The sequence below is a fragment of the Emiliania huxleyi genome, assembly GCF_000372725.1.
Source record: "Emiliania huxleyi CCMP1516 chromosome Unknown EMIHUscaffold_160, whole genome shotgun sequence".
In the NCBI taxonomy this organism is placed as follows: domain Eukaryota; phylum Haptophyta; order Isochrysidales; family Noelaerhabdaceae; genus Emiliania; species Emiliania huxleyi.
The window spans coordinates 249,199-265,651 of NW_005200981.1; the positions used below are offsets into that span (position 1 = coordinate 249,199).

Below are 16,453 nucleotides of genomic sequence, written 5' to 3' on the forward strand. Positions count from 1 at the left end.
GAGGGGGAGAAGGCTTGGGAAGCGAGGGGGAGAGGTGGGGGGAAGCGAAGGTGGCGGGAGGGGTGTGGAATGGACGGGGGTTTGGAAGGCGATCGCCTGTGCCCGGCAAAGATGCCAGTCAGGCCGACGATGGTCATCGAGTTGAAGACGGCGGCGACGATAGCGTGAAGGATGCGCGCACGCCAGCCTCCGCCGTTGGGGTCGCAGTCGCCCGTGGGCTGGGGCGGAGGGTCTTGGGAGCCGCTGTGCGTCGGCGCGCGCTGTGGGTGTCTTCTCGGTGCGTGTCAGATCTAAGATGGGGGTCCACAGTGCGCCGGCAAACCTGGTGTCGTCGCCTACACACGCACACAGGGGGTAGCGTGAGAGGGCTGGGCGTGAGAGGACTGGGCGTACGTACGAGAGATCCTGTCAGGGACGATGATGATGTCAGGGATACGATGTTCCGGCACCACTCAAGGGTACTCCTATCGTACTCCTAGCGAGGCGCTTGTAAAATTCTTTTTGCTTCCCTGTCGTGGGTGCCGTCATCACTCTGTTCCGCGCGGCGGCTCGTGCGCGCTCTCTCTCTATCATGCTGCGCCGAGGGGTGAGGATCCTGAGGCGATTGACACAAAGAAGCAGCTCAAAAAAGAAGCAGCCAGGAAGACCAAAGCGCCCACAAGAGCAAGTCCGGGCCGTCGAACCGCAGGTCCAGCTCATCGAGCAGCACAGCAAGTCGCCATGATATCTAGCTAGCCGTGTGTGCTGGTGTCCGGGTTCGGAGACGCCTCAGCAGATCAGTGGGCGCGGCGCGCCTTCGTTGTTTAAAAAAACAAACGGATTCTGTTGTATTTTGACGCGAGTTAAATTCTTTTTAGTGCCCAGTGTCGTGCGAGGGAGTTTGGTTGTAAAATCTTTTTAGTTTTTAGAGCGCCCTTCGTTGTTAAAACCACACAGACCGACCCGTGCTTCGCTCATGCTTCGGGCCCCCTCCTGACTGAACGATTGACCCTGGATTTTTTAATCAGCGGGCGCTGAGAGAGCTCGTTGAGAGCGGTCTAACGGTACCTTTCTGTCCTCCAGAGTCGAAGAACTCGACCGGTGGCTGGCCGCCAACTCGACCGGTGGCTGGTATTTGTTGAGCACTCTCTGGTCACCTTCGCCGGGCGAGCCTGGCTCTCGCTAAAACAGCGGCGCGACCCGCGGCGAGGCTGCCGATCGTCGAACTGGGCTTAGCTCTTAGTCAAGATATGGTGCATATGGTCGGTCTTGACTGTGAGTTGGGGCGTGCGCGGGCCGCACACACTCCGGGGACAGAGAAGGACGAGCTTCGCAGGTTGCAGCAGAGTCTAGGTGCCTCTTGAAGTCCTGAGAGTGCTTGTGTGTGCGGTGAGCTCCTGTGAACTTGTGAGCACAAGCATCAAAAGCTGCGTGCAGGTTGCCTTAAGCGTTAAGGCCACATTTTTTATTTCATTGAGCATATGCTGGCGATCCCGTGTTTCGCTCCTGGCGTCTCGCTCGCCCCTGGCGTGCAGCACGGCGCCGCGGCTGGCGCCGCGAGCCGCGCCGGCGCGCCGGTGCTGCAGGCGACCAAGCTGCGCATCGAGACCCCGCCGGGCGGCGCGGCCGAGCTGCTGCGTGCGGCTCCGAGCTGGACGCCGGCGCCGGGCGAGCACGACATCCTGCTCCGCGCGGCGCGCGGCGAAGCGGTGGAGCGCACGCCGGTGTGGCTCATGCGGCAAGCGGGCCGCTACATGGCCGCTTTCCGCGAGTACTCCACAAAGTACCCCTTCCGTATGCGGAGCGAGACGCGCCCGCCACCCCCTCGACTGCTATAGGAGCCGAACCCTGTGGCGACGAGTACGGCCACGAGTCCACTCTGTGAGCAGCCTGCCACCGCCGGGGAGCCTGCCATAAATCTCGATGCCACGCAGACAGGGTCGCAGCGGCGGCGGCGATGCCGACGAGCTGGCTGAGCTGCGCGAGCGTGTCATCTCGGAGGCGCCCGAGGCCGGCAGCAACCCGCTCCTCACCGATGCGGAAGAGGTCGAGGCGGACGGCAAGGTGACCTTCTCTCGCGCGCGCCGCTTTTCGGAGCTGCCGCTCTCGCGGCGGACGCTCGCGGGGCTGGCCAGGGGCAAATGGGAGAAGATGACCGACGTGCAGCGCGCAACCATCGGCCACGCCCTCGCTGGGCGCGATGTGCTCGCAGCAGCACGCACCGGTTCAGGCAAGACGCTCGCGTTCCTGGTGCCGCTACTCGAGCTGCTGTGGCGCGAGCGGTGGAGTGCGCTCGACCGGCTGGGTGGCCTCGTCGTCTCGCCGACCCGCGAGCTCGCTCTCCAGATCTTTGACGTGCTGCGCACGCTCGGCCAGAAGCACGACCTGTCTGCTGGGCTCGTGATCGGAGGCAAGGACCAGCAGGAGGAGGCGGCGCGGATCGCGCCGATGAACATCCTCGTCGCCACGCCAGGCCGGCTGCTTCACCACATCGACCAGACGGCCGCCTCCCGACCTCTCGACGCCTCGGAGGCGACACCGTCCGCGACATGTCGTCCGCGACGTGTCCCATAGGCCGGCTTCGACCTCTCGAACGTCAAGATGCTCGTCCTCGACGAGGCAACGCCGAGATCGGGCTGAGATACGGCCGGGATACGGCCGAGAAGATGAGGCTGTGGTACGGCTCTTCCTGAGCGGCCTTCCGAGACCTTCCCTGGAACCTGACCACCAGCCCGTCGCCCCATCACTCCGCCTTTAGGCCGACCGGCTCTGCTCGAATTGAATGAGGAGTGAGCCCGTCATTAAGTGAGGAAGAGGCTCACTGCCCCCTCAGGCCGACCGGCTGCTCGACCTCGGCTTCAAGCAGACGATGGCGGCCATCCTCGAGGAGCTGCCGCGCAAGCGGCAGACCCTGCTCTTCTCGGCAACGCAGACCAGGCGCGTCGCCGACCTCGCCTCCCTCTCCCTCTCGGAGCCGCAGTACATCTCGGTGCACGCCGCCTCGAAGACGGCCACGCCGACGCGGCTGCAGCACCACCACATGCTGATCGAGCCGGAGCAGAAGCTTGACGTGCTTTGGGGGTTCGTGCGGTCCCACCTGCAGGCCAAGACCATCTGCTTCCTCTCCTCGTGCAAGCAGGCGGCCGCGGGCCGCCCTCTTCAAACCGCGGCTCGAGCTCGGCTCAATCGCGGCTCAGCCCAGGCTCCATCCCGCACAGGTGGCCTTCGTGCATGCCGCTTTCTCCGCGCTGCGCCCGGGCGTCTCGCTGCTCTGCCTGCACGGCCGGCAAAAGCAGATGAAGCGGCTGGCCGTCTACACTGAGTTCTGCGCAAAGAAGCACGCGGTGCTGTTTGCGACCGACGTCGCCGCGCGGGGGCTCGACTTCCCGACTGTGCAGTGGGTGGTGCAGGCCGACGCGCCCGAAGACGTTGCCACCTATATCCACCGTACTGGCCGCACGGCGCGGCACACCGCCAGCGGCCGCGCGCTCCTCCTCCTCTCGCCCTCCGAAAAGGCCTTCGTTGACCAGCTCTCGGCCGCGCGCATCGCGACGCAGCGGCTGCGACCGAACAAGCAGCAGGCGGACGCCGCGCGCGCCCAAGCCGCAACGGCCGTTCGAGAGGTTCACTGTTTAGGCGTGAGCAGGTGCACGCCCTCGCGCCAAAGCTGCGCGCGTTGCTCTCGCAGCGCGCCGACATCAAGTACACGGCGCAGCGCGCCCTGGTGTCGTACGTGCGTTCGGTCAAGCTGCAGGCGGACAAAGCGGTGTTCGACGCCTCGTCGCTGCCGCTGCAAAAGCTCGCCGAGAGCTACGGCCTCGCTGCGGCGCCGCGTGTGCGCAGCCTGTCGGGCGGCGGTAAGGCGAAGGAGGCGGCCAAGAATTGGGCCGGCGCGGGCGAGGGCCGCGGCGAGGCGAGCGGCGAGGAGGGGGCGAGCGAGGCGGAGGAGGGGGAGGAGGAGGCTCTGTTGGCTGGCGGCGGCGCGTCGAGTGCGCGAGGCGGGTGGCAGGCGGCGGGAGGGAGCAGCGAGGGGGACGAGGAGAGCGAGGAGAGCGAGGGGGGTGGGGAGGACGGGCTGGTCCTGCCGGGCAGGGCGCGCAAGGTGGCCTCGCGCAACAAGCTATTGCGGCTGCTCGACCGCAACACGGCCGAGCGGAGAGGCTCTTTCGCAAAGGCGACGCGCGAGGCGGGTGAGGCGGGTGCGGCGTCAGCGCGAGACGCGGGCTCTCGCGGCACGGGAGAGTGTCCTGAGCGTGTGGAGGTGCGGGCTGCTGTAGGCGCGCCTGCGGCGGAGGCGGACGACCTGCTCACAGTGAAGCGCACCTTTCTGCCGGCGGAGGAGGCGGAGGAGGCGGGCGGCGCTGCAGAGGGCGACGCGGAGGGGGCGGAGGGCATCACTGAGGCGGCCGCCGCCCCGCCGCGGCCGAAGAAGATTAAGATTCGCAAGGGTGGCACCGTGGCGGGCGGCAAGCGGACCGTCTTCGACGAGGATGGGAGGCCGCTAGAGGAGCGGCTCGGTGAGGCGTCGCCGAGATGTGCGGCTGGGATGCACAGTGGAGGACCCCCGCGGGGGGGGGTGGGACTCGTGCGTGGAGAGTGACTCGGCGAGAGCCGCGGCTGCCGACCTCTCCCTCCCCTCCCTCCCCAGGTGGCGAGTTCTCCGCCGTGGTCTCCGAGAAGGGGGCCGCTGCAGCGGCGCAGGACCCGGAGCTGCGCGCACGGGCTGTGCGCGAGGCGCTCGCCGCCACCGCCGACGCTGACCGGGAGCGCGAGCGGCGGCGGGTGCGGGAGCGGCACCAGCTGCAAAAGCAGAAGCGCAAGGCGGCGGTGGCGGAGGCGGACGGGCTCGATGCGCAAGGCGCCGCCTCCGAGATGTTTTCTCGACCCTTCCCGACCCTTCCTAGACGCAGTCGCGAGGCGTGCAGACAGCCCCTCACCCCTGGGCTCTTCTTCCCATGATGCAGGACGGCCGAAACAATCGGGCGGCGTGGCTGTGCTCGGCTCGCCTGAGGGCGACGAGGAGGGCGGCAGCGAGGGCGGCGAGGGCGGCGAGGGCGGCGACAGCGATGCGGGGGGCGCGGAGGCGCCGCCGCGCGCCGAGCGCCGTCGCGTCAAGCGGGCGCGGGTGTCGGCCCAGGGCGTGCGGAACGACGAGGAGCGCGCAGAGGATCTGCTGGCGAGGTTGCTGCCTCAGTGAGCGATATGGACTCCCTGACGAGCGCTCCTGCGCGGCGAGCGAGGTGCCAAGACGGGCAGCCAGGGGCACGGGCCCCAGGGCCACACCCGCCCGACCGTGTGGCCGCGTGCGTGACGGCGTGAGACGCACATGAGAGTTCCTCTTTTGTTCGCGCGAGTCATTAGTCGTCGAGCTCTCTCGCACTCCGGTTCGGAAAATAGCCCCATCGGGCTGTTAAAAAGTGTGGTGTGCGGCACGCGGCTGTGGCTGCTCGACCTCTCGCCGGAGCTGCTCGCCGTCGCCCAGCAGCGGGTCGACAGGCTCGGCCTCGCGCACCAAGTCACACTCCTCGTGGGCGACGTCAACGACGAGACGCTTCCGGGCCCGCCACCGCCCTCCCTCCTCCCCCTGCCCCCCCTCGCGTCTCGCCCCCCCCCCCCCCCTGCCCGGCCCCCTTCCCTGCCCCCAACCCCCTGCCCCTCTCCCCCGCTGCGGCGCCGTTAGGTTTTCTGCTGGCGCAGCTCGCCTCGGCGCTAGCACCCTCTCACCGCCCCGCCTCGCCCAACGGCAGGACTCCCGCCACGCGGCTCGCTCGACCTGGTCTCTTGCTCCTACTGCCTCAGCATGATCCCGCGCTGGCGCACGGCCCTCTCCGCCATGGTGCGTGCGTTGCGGGTCGGCGGCCAGCTCGCGCTCGTGGACTTCACCTGCCGCTCCGACGCGCCCAAACACTGGTCGCAGAAGCTCAACCAGTGGTGGTTTGCCAACGACGGCGTCTTTCTGAGCCGGGAGCACACAGCCGCGCTGCAGCAGCATGGCGCGCTGCGGACCCTCTGGTTCCACGAGAGCGAGCGGCGGGTCGTCTACACGCCGCTGCACGCAACGACGTACCTCTACGTCGGGCTCAAGGTGTCGGACGTGGAGTTTGATTGGTCTTGACTACGTCTCGAAGGGTTATGCCTTTGTAGGAAGGCTGCCATATGGAGGCTGCCTGTACGCTCTAGTATGTAGTAAGGACATACGTGACGTCGTAACTTTCCCTGTTCCAACTTCTAACAACGTTTCTACTCGTCTTCATCGGTGAACTCACACTTGGTGCGGAGAGGGCTGACAGCTCAGCACCAGTGCCACGTCGCACGTGCCACAGTGCAGCGAGCCACATACGCATCATACTGCCACCTCCACGCGCATATGCTTTTCGCCTGGGTGTCTATCGTTCTGCATATCCGCTCTCTGACCCTTCGAGAGAGCTCTGTGAATTCTCTTTTAGCACAACACTGGTCCCGTGCCCAGTGTTGTGCGAGGGAGTTTTGTTGAAAAATTCTCTTTTAGCGCATAGGCGGCTCCCCCTCCCGCGGTGTACCTGTGTTATAGCGCTGCCAGGGCGCGCCAGTCCCGTACGGGTACGTTCGTGCCCAGTCGTGTTGTTGTCTGCTCACGCAAAATGACATCAAAATGTTAATACACATCAAAGAATAACGTGTAGTCCACAGTGCTCACACAACGAGAATAATGCACAATAAGGAGAGAGAAGGCCATCACGCCGATCGCGCGCCCCGGGGGGCCATGTCCATGTTCGAGACATGAGGGATCGAATCCGAAGGCTTGGGCGGCGGGACGCGAACAAAAGGCGGCTATGGTTGGGGGCAAGTCAGCGCCCCCCCGGCTGGCACCGACGGCAGCATCGGGATGTGTCGGTGTCGGTAAGTTCCATGCAAGCCCACCTGCGGTGGCGGCGGGCCGGCCCGTTGACAACCCCAACGAGCAAAACGGGAGATGGAGGCGAGAAGTCAGCATCCCCACATGGAAGTCTGCTCTCGAGGAGCTGCTTGCGGCTTCCGTACTAGACAAGTGAGTGAGGCCGCCTTAGCGCCCACAGTTCCGAGATCCAGTGCCGCCGCAGCACCACCCGGAGCTGAGAGGGCAGAATCCAAACTCCCACTCTCCAAGGATGTTCTTGCACTCGCACCTGCCCGTGCAGTCGGAGTTGAGGGAGCAGCGGTGGTGGTCCGGGTGGTTGCCGCCAATCGGGTCGCGGAAGGGTCCACATTTCTTCAGAGCGCCGTACCAGTGCGACTCCCCCGACTGACAAAAGCGGCAAGGTGGCTCGGCGCCATCGCAAAGGACGCCATCGTGAAGGCTGAGCGTCTCACAGTTCGCTTGCCCAACTCCGCAGTATCTGAACACGACGTCCTCTGCCAACGAGACAGCGTCGTCGAAGCCACGCGACAAGTCTTTGCCGACCTCCTCGGCCATTTCGACGATCTCTTCGGCGAGCTCTGCGCACCCCTCAAATGTGTAATCTTGGAAGGCGTCGATCGCGTCCTGGCAGGCGCTCTCGGTCGTCACCTCGATGCTGCCGAGGTTGATCATCTCGACTGCCGACAGGGCGAGGTCCTGGAAGTTGACGTCGTACGGGAGGTCCACCCGGGTGAGCTTGGCGGCATGCTCGTTGAAGTAATCGAGGTGCGCGCCGCTGGGACAGACGCTGTCGATGGCTGCGATGGCTGCGACGGGCAGCACGTCCACGACATCGGGGATGGTGATGGCCGCGTTGGGCGGAACGATGTCTTGGATGGCGTTCGCAAGCGGCTTCACTACAGTCTCCTGGATGATTTCATTGGCCACATCGAGCAGCGTCTCCATAAGTGTCTTGATCAAAGTTCCGCCGAGTTCGTCGGCGGGGCACGAGACCAGCGAGGCGACAAGACCCGCCTTCTCGCCGAAGCTGGCAGCGCACTGGGCGGCATTTGTGTTCTCGAAGTCTTTGACGTGCTTCTCGACGTAGTCAAAGATACCGTTGAGCGCGTCGGCGAATCTTTCGATGGGGTCAAGAAGCTCTACCACCTTGACGACCTCCATGAGGGCTTCGTCAAGCGGCTCCAGGCCATCGTTGCACCCCTTTCCCGTCAGCGTGAGCGCCTGAAGAGCCTCGCTGGTGAATGGCCAGTGCACCTTGTTTGCATCCTCGATGGCGACGGCTGCGTTAGAGAAAGCTGTGTCGGCCGTGCGATCGTAGCCCCCATTCTCCATAATGCAGGTATTGACAACGTCGAGGACAGCGGAAGCGTCTGTGAGCAGCGAGGCCGTGGTCCCCGTGATGTCTGCAGTAGCCTGAACCACCGCGTCGACGTGCTGGACAACCTCATCAATCTTAATGGTCACGTTGTGGACCACCTTGGACGCCTTCGCGAGCGGAGGCTGGATCTTTTTGACCACAGTGAACACCACCTTGAGCACCTTGCCCACCTTCGGAATCTTGGTCAGAATCGGCTCGACCGGCTTGATCAAATTGAGGACGTCCTTCATCGTCTCCATGGCAGACTCGAAATTGCCAGCCACCTCAGTCACGGTTTCAGTGATTTCCTGGACCTCGCCGATGCTCTCGCCGATGCTGTCCAGCCGGTCGTCACAAGCCTGCACCTCCTCGCCGGCAGTCTTGAGGGACGTCACGAGCTGTTCCGTCACGAGCTCCTCAATCACGAGCTGCTCCTCCTGCTCGAAGGACTCCCGAGATCCATCGGCATCGACGAAGTCGGCGCAGTACTCTTTGCCGGCGATTTCGATGCTGCCACCGTGCCAGCCATCTCCGTAGGAGTCAGTGCAGGAAAGGGTGAAGGCGCCGGTGCCGATGCAGCAGTGCTCCGACGTTTCCGTGTTGTCGTCGTATGGGCCGCCAGAGCAGACGGCGTCGCCGGACGCATCGCGAATCGACCACGTCACCTCGGAGCCCCAGCTCTTCGTGTTGACGGTGACCGAGTCGACCGTGCACTGCTTGCGGAACACCTGGTCGCCTGCCCAGCCCCAGTCGATGCCGGGTGAGCGCGTGCATGCGGTGTACTTGGTGCAGAAGCGGTTGGCCGGGCGGAACAGCACAAAGGGGCAGTCGGGGTCGTCGAGGCACTTCTTCTGGCAATCCTCCGAGGTGGGCTGGTCGCCATAGTTGTTCCACGAGCCACCGCTCCAGTAGTTGCCGTTATGCTCGCTGCACATCTTGACGTTGTTGCCGTCGGTGGTGAAGGCGAGGCCCATGCCGCTCACGACCGAGGGAGGCGACAGCTTCCGGCCCCCATGCGAGGTCTTGTTGGCGGGCGTGATGTAGCGCGCGGTCAGGGTCGAGTCCGCCTTGGGAACGGCCTTGGTAGAGGAGAGGGTCTTGCGGCTCTCGGAGGCGCCGAGCGATTCCTTGTCGTCGACGATGGACTTGCTGGCCGTGTCGACGTCGGCGTACTTGAGGGTAGTCGCGACGTCCAGCTTGTCGGTCGGGATGGGTGCTCCGCGCGTGGCGGAGGCGGCGAAGGCGATCATCAGCAAGAGGCGGACCATGCTGTTGTCGGACGGGCGGCGAGAGTGAGTGAGGCAGCGACAGGAGGAGCGACCCGCGGCCAAGGGCAATGGCGACGCCGCACTGGCGGGTGGTCCGCCGCAGCACAGTGAAGTTGGCCGTGTGCGGCGGCAGCGAAAGTGGAAGACTGGAGGAGGGTGTAGCGAGCGGGCGGTGCGGTGCTGGGCTGGGGCGGCAGCACACATGGATGGCGAGACCTTTGCTCCTCGGCCTCGGCGTGATGTCCAAGTCACGCAAAAACGGCCCCCCCCGGGACAAAGGAGGGTTGAAGCACTCCGATAATCAAAGCGCGCGCATATTCTGCATCGACGAGACACAGGCATTCTTGGATGGTGGTTGAGGGCGTCCGCGCAACATGGACAAAGGAACAGCCCAGCAGGGACCAGGGTGGATGGATGGATGGAGCGACCTCTGCATGTGCATGGACATGCACATGACATGCACATGACATGCACATGTCATGTGCATGTGCATGTGCATGTGCATGTGCATGTGCATGTGCATGCGCATGTGCATGTTGTTGTGCGTACGCGCAGTCACAGGTCGCCCGCCGCGGGCAAGAAAAGAAGGACGCCAGCAAGGTCGCCGGTCAGAGAGAAAAGACGACGCGGGGTGGCACCATCTAACATCTCCACATTAAATCTTCTTTTGGAGAACCCAATCATAGTGGAGACCCACCCGGTGTCCTTAGATGGAAAACGCTTCCCCTAGATGGCGTTTCTCCGCGGCATCTAGGATGCGCATATCATCTGTAGATGGGGGAGTCGCCGCCCCTGAGGCTGAGCCTCTGACGGAGGTCGTCGGCGGAGGACGAGGACGAGGATGACCGGTTGACGAGGATCGAGGGGTGCGCGGTGCGGGCGAGAGGCCGGGTGGCCAAAACTGCGCGTGTTATTTTTGAGAGGTCGTCACCGTGAGACTCGAGACTTGCGCCACTTTGAGATACGGCTAACCTCTTGGCGCTGGCGCGACTCTTGCCGTTGGCTGACTGGCGCGAGAGCGCTTAGCGTTTTGCAGCGATGCGAAACAGCCCAGCACCCGCACGCGCGCTAGTCGGTGACCATGGCAGGGTCGGCCTCTGCGACGTAGCCAGCGTAGAAATCGAGCTTGTCGCGCACCACCCCGAGGTTCTCCTCCATCGAGCGGCGGCAAGCGTGCCACGCGGCCGCCTCCTCGCGCCACGCGCCTAGACGCCAGCCACTCCCGAGATGAGAGGGGGCCCGCCTCCCGGGGCGCCTTGCGCCGCCGCCGAGACGGAGGTCGCCGTGCAACGCCTCGTCGCGCTCGAGAGAGCGCCGCTGCGCCGCCGCCTCGCCGCGCAGAGCCTCGAGCAGCTGCTCGGCAGACTGCCGCTATAATACAACGCACTTGCGACCGACTATGGAGGACCCGTCGCCAGATCCCAGACGACGCAGGGCAGAAGACGGTGAGGCGGAGCAGACGCGCAGAGCGAGACGAGGGAGGGAGCAGGACTTTGCGGAGATCAGCAGGAGGATGTACGAAGAGATTAGGAGTAGCAGGGACCCGAGGGACCATGTGGAAGACGGCTAGTGCTACCTGCTAGTCGTAGTCCCCCACACCGGGAGGACGACCCCGGCTAGTCGCCGACCACACCCACAAAGAACCCTGCACAAAGATCGCAAGGGCGGGGACCTGTTCCTTTTTACCCATCTCACAGTAGAGAGGTGTCCGTTTTTATTTATTTAACACTTGCGCCACACGCTCTGCGCACACTGACAGCAGAGAGAGCAGGGCATCGAGAGCCAGGGTGTACGGTCGAGGTGTACGGTGCTCGACCATTAGAGATTAGTCTGTCTCAAGGCATTTGAGCTCAACCTAGGTGGCTCGGCGGAGCGGCGGTGGACACGCGCCGCGAACCCGATCGAAGGAGCGTTTCTGCGCGAGGGTTCTGTTTGAGTTGTCTTCCGCGCTGCTGCGCCGCGAGAGGGTGGACGGGGTGGTGGAGGGCGAGGGAGGCGTCCTCCCTCTGTGCGAAAGCATCCGTAGCTCGGCCTCACCGCGACAGAGGAGCTCCTCTACGCTGCGGCCCGATCCTGACCCACTGTCGATGGAGCAGTAGGTGGCCACCGCATCGCGCAGATCCCAACGGCAGGTGGGGCACGATGGGCAACGAGCGAGCCAGCGCGTGAGGCACTCCCGATGCGCTTTGTGCAGCCCACCACAGGGCATACACCCGACGCTCTGGCCGACCTCATAGCCCTCCAGGCAGATTGGGCAGGCGGCGCGGGCGCGCTTCAGCGCCGCCGCCGCGTCAGCCGACAGGGTGGCGTGCGGAATGCGTGAGTCGTCAAAGCGGAAGGAGCGCACTGAAAAGAGGTGCTCGTGAGCCGAGCGGACAGAGAACGAGTCCTGCCGATGCAGAGATATGTCGCCGCTCCAGAGGTCGTGGCGGACAGAGAAGGAGTCCTGCAGAGACGCGTCGCACCAGATGTCGTGGCTGTGCCGTGTGCAGCGGCGGAGCAATGGCGGCCGCTGCCCGGACGACATCAATGCTGCCCGGGAAGGAGAACGTCGGCGAACGTCCAGCCGCCCCGAGGCGGAGCGCGGTGCTCCAGTCGATTGGTCGATGCCTCCCCTCCTGTCGATGCCTCCTTCCTCTGGATTCCTCGCTCGCGGGAATTCTTTTTGCCCGCAACTAACGCCCACCCAGAGTACCCTAGGAAGACCGCGCTCGGACTTCAAACGACCCGGCAGACTTCTTTTTTTGCTGTTCCTACCTTACCGCCCCGGCGGCGCGGAGAGAGCCCCCCCCCCCCCCGCAAGACTATTCCTACCCGGTAGAGGACCTGGGTTGTTCGAGGCCTCGCCGCGTCGTGTGCCTGTACCTAGGTACCTCGCCAGGGCGCCGCGAACGCGTTCTAATGCGCGAGCTCAGCCAACTGGAGACGGCGCAGCTCCCGCTGCAGGGCTGGCTCGCCATGCGGGTGCCAAGCATGGCGTGGCTCACGACGCGCGGAAGCTGCTCGTTTACGCTCGATTGCCCTGTTGATGAATGTGCACAGATTCTACGCGCGGCTGTCGCCGAGATGACTACCGACCCGAAGCCATACAACTCATGGATGGAGGTGCAGCCAGCGACGGGGCGTACGCTGACTCTCTACACGGTGACGAAGCTCGGCTGGCTCGACCCGACTCTCCTCTCACTCTCTGCAGGGCCATCGGGCGGCACAAAAGTTAGCGCCGTCGGATGGTCGGCAGGGCTCCTCCCACTCACGGTGCCGGCCGCGCCACTGCTAAACGCGCTCCTCTTCTGGGTACCTTTCTCGGGCGTGTCCTCTATTCGTGTTGGACAGCTCCGGAGGCACTGCGAGGCCGCCGCCGCTTCGTGAGCTCCGGTGCGTCGCGTGGCGAGGTTGGGAGGTGATGAGACAGAGGTCGGATGTGTGTGTGTGGTAGTGGAGAGTGTGGGGTGCGCCCCACTATCTCCATCGCTCTCGCGTCTGAGTTTTGACCGTTTACTTTACCTTACTTTACACTCAAATGCACCGCGCATCATTTCTGGACGAATAACACTCCTCTACGTCTTTATCACCCCAGAACGCTCGCGATGTCATCAATCCGCTGCGAGATCAGGGCGTAGACGCCGATGGCTTTGGCCTGCTTCACGACCCGTCGTCGCCACCGCCGGGCCCACCGAGCCCACCGGAAGGCGGCAACAGCCCGCAACAGTCTCGCGGCCAGCGCCGTCGCGCGCCAGAGGCAGAGGCACGCGACGAAAAGGAGAGGGACGGCCTCAGACCGCAGCAGGATCTGGGCCGCGGGGCCCCGCCGCGCAGCCAGAACGCCTCGCGCGAAGCATCGAGCGCACGGCGCGGACGCATCGCTCAGGCGCGCCACCGCCGCCGTCGCCGCGCCGCTCGCGCGTGCACGTGCCGCGTGCGCAGCGACCGCGTCGTGCAGCGCCGACGCTGCCGCCTGCTCCGCCACGTCGGCGGGCGTGTCGCCGTCGCTTCCCTCGCCGGCCGAGCCCTCTCGTGCCTCCCTCCTCCGGCGCAGAGCAGCGCCCGCTTCGTCGGCGCCAACGCACCGCGTCATCGCCCCGCCGACGCCTGCGGAGGAGCGGTCGCCGCCGAGAAGCGCGACGCCCTCGCAGAGAAAGTCCGCGGCGAGTGCGCAAGAGGGGCCGCGCAGCACGCCGCAGCGGAGGGCGGGGCTGCGTGCCGCTGGCGCTCCCTCGGCGGCGCACGCGATGCGCAGCCGCATAGTGAAGGACCTCGGCAGCCGGTGGTTGGCCAATGCGAAGGGGCCCCCGTGGCGTGCCCGGGCCAGGTCCTCCCTTGTGCAGACCATCGGCAGGCGCGGCAGCGAAGCGGCGGCCTCCTCTATCAGCGTGGCGGCGGAGTGCGGCGGCGGCAGCGGCACCGCCGATGGCGCCCCGCCCCGCATCTGCAAGAGGAGTAGCCGAGGGTACGGAGAGTCGTCTCCCTGCTGCGCGGCTCCTACTGCCTTCGCGAGCTCAGCCTGGGACTCGGCGTCGATGGCGACAACGCGCGCCGCGCCTTGGAGTGCTTTCGCGGCAGCGGCCACTTCTCGCGCCGCCCGCTTGCAACGCTCGCGAGATGCACGTCGGGAGTCGGAGAGATGCACAAAGAGGATCACTGGCATCGCTGCGGGCGACAGAAGCTCGGCCGCGTTGAAGGGAGACGCCTCGGCAACGGGTGAGAGGCACCCAAAGGCTGGTCTCCCTGTCCGGCCGACGGCGACCCAGCGGACCCCGCGGGACGGCGCCCCTAAGTTCCGTGCCAACCGCGACCATTTGCCGCCCGGTCCACCCCCGCCAAGCACCGCATCCGCTGCCCGCTGCGCGTCGTAGACACGCCGCGCGTCCTCGTCTTTGAGTGTTGAGTAGGCGGTGTTGAGGCTTGCGAGGCGGTCGTTTGCCGCCGCCGTCTCGCCCACCTTGTCCGGATGAGCTTCTCGTGCGTGAGCTCGATATGCGCGCTTGATCTCGGCGAGGCTGGCGTCCGGGCTTACTCCGAGCACCGCGTAGTGATCTGCGAGCGGCGCGGGCGCTCGTCGACGCGGTGGCGGCATAGCTCGAGCGTGTCGCTCGTGTGGCGAAGGCGGCACGGTGGTGGAAGCGGCGGCCGTACACACACGAGCAGCCACCGCCAGGGCAGTTGCCGCGGTACGCGTCGGTCAAATTCTTTTTTGAGATTTTGCAAAAACGCCTTCGCTCGTGCGTGACGTCATCATCTGTCTAGCGTCCACCCATACCGCGTTGGTGTCCAGTCCGAGCCTGGCTGTTCTTCACCTTACTACCTACCTACCTACGCCTTGTGCGTTGCAAGCGCGGCCCCCCTCGTGGCCGCCCGGCGCGTGTCGACGCGATCACCCCGGCGCGGGAATGTCGAAGGTGTCGAATGCCGGACGATCTGCATCTGGCCGGAGCGCGGAGGAACCTACGACGTAGCACGTACGTCGTACGATCGAGTAATACGAGCCACGACCTACGTGTGTGACGTGTGGGGATTTTGCGGAGCGGGCAGCGGGGCAGCGGGCCCCGCACAGGGGAGTCCACATGAGGCCAGAACTCCACGTCTGAAATACACCCGAGTATATGTCTCTGATACTTTACCGGCAGCACGGACATGCGGGCGGGCGAAAGTACGCACCACTGCCGTCCTTGGTTGCGACGATCAAGGAGTGCACCGCCTGCTGCCGCCGGTCGCCCCCTCCAAACAGCGGCACGTTTGGCGCCGTTATGTGATGCACGGCCGCCCCTCGAAAGAGGCCCTGCACCTCTGCCGCCGAGAGGCTCCAGAGCGGGTCTCGGCCTGCGCCATCAAGCTCGGGGCGGTGCTCGCTGCACCGGAGGAGGACGCGCGCGCCCGGCGCCAGCAGAGAGACGAGCTTCTCCGTGTGAGCCGCCCGCCGCCCGCCCTTCGGGGGCGTGCGCGCCATCTCCTCGTCGAGCACTGCGGCGTCAGAGGGGAGGGGACGGGTTGGACAAAGGGCCAGGGGCGGGCGCTGTTTGTAAGAGCAGCGGCGGCGGCGGCGGCGGCTCGCTGCACCTCGCTCAAACGCACCGGCGTTGTGCGGCCCAAAAGCGCCATCGGCAACGTGGTCGCAGATATAAAGGGTGATCCGGTGCGGCTCCCGCGCTTGCCGGAAGGGCAGCGGCGCTGTGAGGTGCGCGACCTTGTCTGCCTGCATGAACCACGGCGGACGGTACTGCGTGGTCGCGACGTCGTCAAACTCGACTCCCAAGTCGAAGAACGCGGCCAGCAGGCTATCGTGCTCGTCTCCGGGAACAGTGGCGACGACCTGGCCGCCACTCACAGAGATCATGTCTTGCAGGAGCAATGCCATCTGCGCGTCACGTAGGTGTGGAATCAGGAGGCGAAGCCGGGACACCGAACCCTCAGAAGGCTCATCGCCAGCGTCGAGCCAAGTAGTCAGATCTGTCCCAGCTGGGTGCGTCAATTCCAAGCTGCCGCCGCAAGGAGGGCAGCACTCCATGTCTGCGAACGAGGTTGCGGAGGCGAGCGGGTCGTACAGCCAGCCGCAAGAAACGAAGCCTCGCACTGCTGAAAGCGCCGTATATATTTTCTTCTCCAATAACAAGGCTGTGAAATCCCTGTGTAGGTATATTGTGTGGTGGCGGCGTGCCGTCCTCCCACCCCTCCTTTGTTGGGGCATTTTCTTTCTTTCTTACACTGGGCACGGGACTGGAAGAGAACAAAAAACTCTCTGATTCTCTGTCGGGACTGGCATGAAAAAGAGAGGGAGAAAAATAAATATGTATATAAGTAGAGGAACCAGTGGAGAAATATACAAAAATAAAGCAAAAATCCTAAACGTCTGTAGGGGATCGACGATGAAGCAAAGAAAGAGGAAAGAGAAAGGGTCGGCCGGGGGGGGGGGGGGGTTCCGGGAGGGGGGGGGGGGGGGTCCCCCCCTCTGGGAAGGTTTGGCCAACTCGGGGCGAA

General features: G+C 64.9%; 5 protein-coding genes across 5 annotated transcripts; 3 read left to right on the top strand and 2 right to left on the bottom strand.

Annotated features, from left to right (window-relative positions):
* Positions 1-1,902: 1,902 nt before the first annotated feature.
* On the top strand, positions 1,903-3,862 carry EMIHUDRAFT_71837 (hypothetical protein; the record flags this gene model as incomplete). The annotated part of the gene is made up of 4 exons (XM_005785431.1): positions 1,903-2,519; positions 2,794-3,108; positions 3,182-3,602; positions 3,668-3,862. Coding segments are annotated over 4 exons (1,548 nt in total), but the record flags the coding sequence as incomplete, so codon positions are not given.
* Positions 3,863-5,612: 1,750 nt separating this feature from the next.
* EMIHUDRAFT_364120 (hypothetical protein) lies at positions 5,613-6,187 on the top strand. The gene has a single exon (XM_005785432.1). It carries the CDS (start codon positions 5,780-5,782, stop codon positions 6,092-6,094), a length of 315 nt encoding a protein of 104 aa, XP_005785489.1. The 5' UTR covers positions 5,613-5,779; the 3' UTR covers positions 6,095-6,187.
* A 4,971-nt stretch (positions 6,188-11,158) lies between these two features.
* On the bottom strand, positions 11,159-12,112 carry EMIHUDRAFT_441673 (hypothetical protein). Its single transcript, XM_005785433.1, has one exon. The coding sequence runs from the start codon at positions 12,006-12,008 to the stop codon at positions 11,337-11,339; it is 672 nt and encodes a 223-aa protein (XP_005785490.1). The 5' UTR covers positions 12,009-12,112; the 3' UTR covers positions 11,159-11,336.
* Positions 12,113-12,271: 159 nt separating this feature from the next.
* On the top strand, positions 12,272-13,002 carry EMIHUDRAFT_441675 (hypothetical protein). Its single transcript, XM_005785434.1, has one exon. It carries the CDS (start codon positions 12,383-12,385, stop codon positions 12,848-12,850), a length of 468 nt encoding a protein of 155 aa, XP_005785491.1. The 5' UTR covers positions 12,272-12,382; the 3' UTR covers positions 12,851-13,002.
* Positions 13,003-14,318: 1,316 nt separating this feature from the next.
* Positions 14,319-14,555, bottom strand: EMIHUDRAFT_71824 (hypothetical protein; the record flags this gene model as incomplete). Its single annotated transcript, XM_005785435.1, has 1 exon — positions 14,319-14,555. A coding segment is annotated over one exon (237 nt), but the record flags the coding sequence as incomplete, so codon positions are not given.
* Positions 14,556-16,453: the final 1,898 nt, after the last annotated feature.

Excerpts from the sequence above, each read along its gene's own strand:
- EMIHUDRAFT_364120 (XM_005785432.1), top strand. The coding sequence starts at position 5,780 with ATGATCCCGCGCTGGCGCACGGCCCTCTCCGCCATGGTGCGTGCGTTG.
- EMIHUDRAFT_441673 (XM_005785433.1), bottom strand. The coding sequence starts at position 12,008 with ATGTCGTCCGGGCAGCGGCCGCCATTGCTCCGCCGCTGCACACGGCAC.
- EMIHUDRAFT_441675 (XM_005785434.1), top strand. The coding sequence starts at position 12,383 with ATGCGCGAGCTCAGCCAACTGGAGACGGCGCAGCTCCCGCTGCAGGGC.